This window comes from Pezoporus wallicus, unplaced genomic scaffold (genome assembly GCF_028554395.1).
Source record: "Pezoporus wallicus isolate ANWC-B61680 ecotype Strahan unplaced genomic scaffold, APGP_CSIRO_Pwel_v1 contig_12164, whole genome shotgun sequence".
NCBI classification, from domain to species: domain Eukaryota; kingdom Metazoa; phylum Chordata; class Aves; order Psittaciformes; family Psittacidae; genus Pezoporus; species Pezoporus wallicus.
Window position 1 is genome coordinate 1,932 of NW_026636655.1, and position 7,297 is coordinate 9,228.

At 66.7% G+C, this 7,297-nt stretch overlaps 1 protein-coding gene across 1 annotated transcript; it reads right to left on the reverse strand.

Annotated features, from left to right (window-relative positions):
• Positions 1-617: 617 nt before the first annotated feature.
• On the reverse strand, positions 618-5,711 carry SCRT1 (scratch family transcriptional repressor 1). The gene is made up of 2 exons (XM_057401119.1): positions 5,600-5,711; positions 618-1,357 (listed from the first exon to the last, which is right to left on the reverse strand). The coding sequence occupies exons 1-2, from the start codon at positions 5,709-5,711 to the stop codon at positions 621-623; spliced, it is 849 nt and encodes a 282-aa protein (XP_057257102.1). The 3' UTR covers positions 618-620.
• Positions 5,712-7,297: the final 1,586 nt, after the last annotated feature.

Sequence of the window (7,297 nt, forward strand, 5' to 3'; positions counted from 1 at the left end):
CCGTTGGGTCCCGTTGAGTGCCACCGGGTCCTGTTGAGCTCATTGGGTGCCAATGGATGCTGTTGGGTCCTGTCGAGTGCAGTTGGGTGCCGATGGATGCCGTTGGGTCCCGTTGAGTGCCACCGGGTGCCGTTGAGCGCTGTTGGCTGCGTCGGGTGCTGTCGAGTGCAGTTGGGTGCCGATGGATGCCGTTGGGTCCTGTTGAGTGCCACCGGGTGCCGTTGAGCGCCGTTGGCTGCGTCGGGTGCTGTCGAGTGCAGTTGGGTGCCGATGGATGCCGTTGGGTCCCGTTGAGTGCCACCGGGTGCCGTTGAGCGCTGTTGGCTGCGTCGGGTGCTGTCGAGTGCAGTTGGGTGCCGATGGATGCTGTTGGGTCCCGTTGAGTGCCACTGGGTGCCGTTGAGCGCTGTTGGCTGCGTCGGGTGCTGTTGAGTGCAGTTGGGTGCTGATGGATGCTGCTGGGTCCCGTTGAGTGCCACCGGGTGCCGTCGAGCGCCGTCGGGTGCCATCGGATGCCGTCGGGTGTCACTGGGTGAGGTCGATCTCGCCTCGCCCCCCCCACCCCCCCCACCCCCTCCACCCCCAGCCCCTCACCCCCCCCCCCACCTTCTCCCCCCATCTCAGGGCGGGAGGGGGCTGAGCGGGGTCCCGGCGCCCTTGAAGCAGGCGGACTCGTAGTGCTTGTTGAGATAGGACTTGAGGGCGAAGGTCTTGCTGCAGCGCTTGCACTTGAAGTGCTTGAAGGCCGAATGGGTCTGCATGTGGGCGCGCAGGTTGGAGCGGTCGGCGAAGGCCTTGCCGCAGTGGGCGCAACCGAAGGGCTTCTCGCCGGTGTGCGAACGCATGTGGCCCTGCAGCAACCAGGGCCGGCTGAAGGCTTTGCCGCACACGTCGCACTTGTGCTTGAGGTCGTGCGTGAGGAGGTGCATGGCCATGGCCGGCATGGAGACGTAGACCTTGCCGCACGTCGGGCACTTCTTGGCCATCTTGCTATCCAGGCTGCGGTGGGTTTGCTTGTGCCGGCTCAGGTTGGACGACGTGGCGTAGGTCTTGCCGCACTCGCCGCACGCGTGCCGTTGGAGGCTCCGCGGCGACGCCGACGACGCCGATGCCGACGCCGCCGTTGACGCCGACGTCTTCCGCCGGGACCTCCCGTCCGTGATGAAGAAGGCGTCCACGGCGTAGCCCTCGCTCACGGCCGCGTCGCCGTTGATGTAACCCCCGGCCAGGCCCGAGTGGGGGCTGTCGGGGGGGTCCGAGTCCCCCCCGCCGTAAAGGGCCGAGGGCGACGGCACCTTCAGCGCCCCGGCGCCGGGGCCCGCGTAGCCCGAGGGGGCCATGTAGTCGCTGAGGTAACCTGGGGGGGGGGGAAAGGGGGTGATGGGGGGCGGGATAGGGGGGAGGAAGAGATGGGAGACCCGGTTAGGGATGCGCTGGCTGCGAGGAGGAAACGGGGGAGTGGGGGGAGACGGACCTGCACTGGCTCCTGTCTGACCCTGCCCCATTCCTGCCTCACCTCTGCTCCATCCCTGCCCCATTCCTGCCTCATCTCTGCCCCATTCCTGCCCCATCCCTGCCTCATCTCTGTCCCATTCCTGCCCCATTCCTGCCTCATCTCTGCCCCATCCCTGCCTCATCTCTGCCCCATCCCTGCCTCATCTCTGCCCCATCCCTGCCTCAGCTCTGCCCCATCCCTGCCTCAGCTCTGCCCCATCCCTGCCTCATCCCTGCCCCATTCCTGCCCCATCCCTGCCCCATCCCTGCCTCATCTCTGCCTCATCCCTACCTCATTCCTGCCCCATTCCTGCCTCAGCTCTGCCCCATTCCTGCCTCATCTCTGCCCCATCCCTGCCTCAGCTCTGCCCCATCCCTGCCTCAGCTCTGCCCCATCCCTGCCTCAGCTCTGCCCCATCCCTGCCTCAGCTCTGCCCCATCCCTGCCTCATCTCTGCCCCATCCCTGCCTCATCTCTGCCCCATTCCTGCCTCATCTCTGCCCCATCCCTGCCTCATCTCTGCCCCATCCCTGCCTCATCTCTGCCCCATCCCTGCCTCATCTCTGCCCCATCCCTGCCTCAGCTCTGCCCCATCCCTGCCTCATCTCTGCCCCATCCCTGCCTCAGCTCTGCCCCATCCTCTGCCCCATCATCTCTGCCCCATCCCTGCCTCATCCTGCCCCATTCCTGCCTCATCTCTGCCCCATCCCTGCCATCTCTGTCCCCCTGCCCCATTCCTGCCTCAGCTCTGCCCCATTCCTGCCTCATCTCTGCCCCATCCCTGCCTCAGCCCTGCCCCATCCCTGCCCCATTCCTGCCTCAGCTCTGCCCCATTCCTGCCCCATCCCTGCCCCATCCCTGCCTCAGCTCTGCCCCATCCCTGCCTCAGCCCTGCCCCATCCCTGCCTCAGCTCTGCCCCATCCCTGCCTCAGCTCTGCCCCATCCCTGCCTCAGCTCTGCCCCATCCCTGCCCATTCCTGCCCCATCCCTGCCCATTCCTGCCTGTCCGTGCCGCTCCCTGCCCCATTCCTACCCTGTCCCTACCCCATTCCTGCCCCATTCCTGCCCTGTCCCTGCCCCATCCCTGTTTCCATCCCTGCCCGCAGTTCCCATCCTTATCCCCATCCTCTCCCCTGCCCCATCCCTGCCTGTCCCTTCCCATCCCTGCCCTCCAGTCCCATTCCTCTCTGTCCCCACTGCCCGTCTCTGCCCCCATCCCTGCCCGCAGGTCCCCTCCTTATCCCCATCCCTTCCCCTATCCCCATCCCTGCCCGCAGCTCCTTGTCCCGCTCCCTGTCCCCATCCCTGCTGTAGACCCCATCCCTGTCCCCATCCCTGTCCCTTCCCTTCTTCTTTCCCTTGTCCCCATCATTTCCCTTGTCCCTGGCCCCATCCCGGTCCCTGTCCTTTCCCTTCTCCCTGCCTGCATCCCTGCCCTTGTCCCTGTCCCCATCCCTGCTCTCAGCCCCCATCCCTGCCTGCATCCCTGTCCCCGTCCCTTCCCTTGTCCCCATCACTTCCCTTGTTCCTGTCCCCATCCCGTTCCCTGTCCTTTCCCTTGTCCCTGCCTTCATCCCTGCCCTTGTCCCTGTCCCCATCCCTGCCCTCGGTCCCCATCATCCCCGCCTCCATCCCGGTCCCTGTCCCTGCCTGCATCCCTGTCCCCATCCCTTCCCTTGTCCCTGGCCCCATCCCGGTCCCCTTCTGCATCCCTGCCCTTGTCCTTGTCCCCATCCCTGCCCGTGGTCCCCATCATCCCCTCCTGCATCCTTGTCCCCGTCCCTTCCCTTGTCCCCATCACTTCCCTTCTCCCCGTCCCATCCTGGTCCCTGTAGCCCCCATCCCCTCCTGATTCCCTGTCTCCATCCCTGTCCCCGTCCCTTCCCTTGTCCCCATCACTTCCCTTGTTCCTGGCCCCATCCCGGTCCCCATCTGCATCCCTGCCCTCGTCCTTGTCCCCATCCCTGCCCGTGGTCCCCATCATCCCCTCCTGCATCCTTGTCCCCGTCCCTTCCCTTGTCCCCATCACTTCCCTTCTCCCCGTCCCATCCTGGTCCCTGTAGCCCCCATCCCCTCCTGATTCCCTGTCTCCATCCCTGTCCCCGTCCCTTCCCTTGTCCCCAGCACTTCCCTTCTCCCTGGCCCCATCCCGGTCCCCATCTGCATCCCTGCCCTCGTCCTTGTCCCCATCCCTGCCCGTGGTCCCCATCATCCCTGCCTGCATCCCTGCCCCTGTCCCTACCCGCAGTCCCCTCTTCCCGTCCCTTCCCTTGTCCCCATCGCTTCCCTTGTTCCTGTCCCCATCCCGGTCCCTGCCAGCAGCCCCTTCCCTGCCTGCATCCCTGCCCTTGTCCCTGTCCCCATCCCTGCCCGTGGTCCCCATCATCCCCTCCTGCATCCCTGTCCCTGTCCCTGCCTGCAGACCCCTGCACCCCTCCTTTCCCTTGTCCCCATCCCTTCCCTTGTTCCTGGCCCCATCCCGGTCCCTGCCCTCAACCCCTGTCGCTGTCTCCATCCCTGTTCCCGTCCCTTCCCTTGGCCCCATCCCTGCCCTTGTCCCTGTCCCCATCCCGGTCCCTGCCCGCAGCCCCTTCCCTGCCTGCATCCCTGCCCTTGTCCTTGTCCCCATCCCTGCCCTCGGTCCCCATCATCCCCTCCTGCCCGTGGTCCCCATCCCTGCCTCCATCCCTGTTCCCGTCCCTTCCCTTGTCCCCATCACTTCCCTGGTCCCTGTCCCCATCCCGTTCCCTGTCCTTTCCCCTGTCCCTCTGCATCCCTGCCCTTGTCCCTGTCCCCATCCCTGCCCTCAGTCCCCATCATCCCCTCCTGCATCCCTGTCCCCGTCCCTTCCCTTGTCCCCATCCCTTCCCTTCTCCCTGTCCCCATCCCTGCCCGTGGTCCCCAGCATCCCTGCCTGCATCCCTGTCCCCATCCCTTCCCTTGTCCCTGGCCCCATCCCGTTCCCTGTCCTTTCCCCTGTCCCTCTGCATCCCTGCCCTTGTCCCTGTCCCCATCCCTGCCCTCAGTCCCCATCATCCCCTCCTGCATCCCTGTCCCTGTCCCCTCCTGCATCCCTGTTCCCGTCCCTTCCCTTGTCCCCATCCCTTCCCTTCTCCCTGGCCCCATCCCGGTCCCTGTCCTTTCCCTTCTCCCTGCCTTCATCCCTGCCCTTGTCCCTGTCCCCATCCCTGCCCGTGGTCCCCAGCATCCCTGCCTGCATCCCCATCTCCATCCCTGCATCCCCATCCCTGCATCCCCATCCCCATCCCTTCATCCCCATCCCTGCCTGCATCCCCATCCCCATCCCCATCCCTGCCTGCATCCCCATCCCCATCCCCATCCCTTCATCCCCATCCCCATCCCTTCATCCCCATCCCCATCCCCATCCCCCTCCCCCACCCCTCCACCCCCCCCCCCCCCCCCCCCGTTATCCCCCTCCCCATCCCGTTCCCTCCCTCTCAAGGTCACCCCTGCCGCCGGTTCGCTGCCGGTTACGCAACGCGCCGCAGCCGCCGCACCGGGAACGGCTCCCCCCCCCCCCCCCCCCCCCCCCACCCCCACCCCCCCCCCCCCCAACCCCCCCAACCCCCCCTTTCCCTGCACAAAGGCCGCGACCGGCACCGCTATCGCGACAGAGCAGCGCCCGCCCGCACACAAAAGGCTCCCCCCCCCCCCCCGTTCGCTCCCGTTCCCGTTTCCATTCCCGTTTCCCCGTTCCCGTCGCCGTTCCCGTTCGCTCCCGTTCCCGTTCGCTCCCATTCCCGTTCCCGTTCGCTCCCATTCCCGTTCCCGTTCGCTCCCGTTCCCGTTCCTGTTCGCTCCCGTTCCCGTTCTCTCCGTTCCCATTCCCGTTCCCTCCCGTTCCCGTTCGCTCCGCTCCCGTCCCCGTTCTCTCCGCTCCCGTTCCCGTTCGTTCCCGTTCGCTCCCGTTCCCGTTCGCTCCCGTCCCCGTCGCCGTTCCCGTTCGCTCCCGTTCCCGTTCGCTCCGCTCCCGTTCCCGTTCCCGTTCTCTCCGCTCCCGTTTGCTCCCATTCCCGTTCCCGTTCTCTCCGTTCCCATTCCCGTTCGCTCCCGTTCCCGTTCCCGTTCCCGTTCCTCGCCCACCTTTGCCGTGCAAACGGGAGCCGAGCTCGGGCCGGTTCCTGCCGTAGGGAGCCGCGATTCCAGCCGGGAAATCATCGCCCTTCACCTTCTTGACGAGGAAGGAGCGGGGCATGGCCACAAAGGGGGGCACCCCCCTTTTTTTGGGGGGGGGGGGGGGGGGGGGGGGGAACGGGGCATTTGTGCCTCGACCCCCCCCCCCCGCCGTGGGGCAAGAGCCGGGGGGGGGCCCCGGGTTTTTTGGGGGGGGGGGGGGGGAGGGGAAAGGGGGGTAAAAGGGGGGGGGGGGGTCCCCGTTTAGCAGCGGGGACAAAAAGGGGGTGGGGGGGGGTGGGGGGGGGAACGGAGCCCCCCGTGGGTCCCGTTCAGCACCGGCGGCGGGGACAGCTCCGGAGCCCGCGGGGGGGCGGGGTTAAGGCGGAGGGGGCGGGGTCGAGGGCGGGGCTTGGAGAGGAGGCAGCGAGTGCGAGCGGCGGCGGCGGCGACCGGTTATAACGGGGATTGGGGGGGGGGGGGGGGGAAGGGGGAGGAGCTTGGGGGGGGAGGGGAAAGGGGAGGAGCTTGGGGAGGGGGAGGGGAAAGGGGAGGGAGGGGGAAACCCGGGGGGGGGGGGGGGAGGGGAAACCCGGGAAAGCCCCTTGGGGAGAGGAGGGGGATGGGGGGGGGGATATGGATGTGAATCCTCGTTAGCATCTCATTAGCATCTCATTAGCATCTCATTAGCATCTCGTTAGGTGGCCCGGGGGGGGGGGGGGGGGGGGGGGTTGTGGGGAGGGAAGGGGGGTGGGGGGGGTGTTGTAACTGCGGGAGGGGGGGGTGGCCATGGGGTGCTGGGGGTGCCCCATTGAAGACTGAGGCTGCCCCATTGAGCTCTGAGGCTGCCCCATTGAACTCTGAAGCTGCCCCATTGAGGCTTGAGGCTGCCCCATTGAGCACTGAGGCTGCCCCATTGAGCCCTGAAGCTGCCCCATTGAGCCCTGAAGCTGCCCCATGGAGCTCTGAGGCTGCCCCATTGAGCTCTGAGGCTGCCCCATTGAGCTCTGAGGCTGCCCCATTGAGGCCTGAGGCTGCCCCATTGAAGACTGAGGCTGCCCCATTGAGCTCTGAGGCTGCCCCATTGAGGCCTGAGGGTGCCCCATTGAAGACTGAGGCTGCCCCATTGAGCTCTGAGGCTGCCCCATTGAACTCTGAAGCTGCCCCATTGAGGCCTGAGGCTGCCCCATTGAGCTCTGAGGCTGCCCCATTGAGCTCTGAGGCTGCCCCATTGAGCTCTGAAGCTGCCCCATTGAGCCCTGAGGCTGCCCCATTGAGCCCTGAAGCTGCCCCATTGAGCTCTGAGGCTGCCCCATTGAGGCCTGAAGCTGCCCCATTGAGCACTGAGGCTGCCCCATTGAGTCCTGAGGGTGCCCCATTGAAGACTGAGGCTGCCCCATTGAGCTCTGAGGCTGCCCCATTGAGCTCTGAGGCTGCCCCATTGAGGCCTGAGGGTGCCCCATTGAGTCCTGAGGCTGCCCCATTGAGGCCTGAAGCTGCCCCATTGAGCTCTGAGGCTGCCCCATTGAGCCCTGAGGCTGCCCCATTGAGCCCTGAAGCTGCCCCATTGAGCTCTGAGGCTGCCCCATTGAGGCCTGAGGCTGCCCCATTGAGCTCTGAGGCTGCCCCATTGAGGCCTGAGGCTGCCCCATTGAGTCCTGAGGGTGC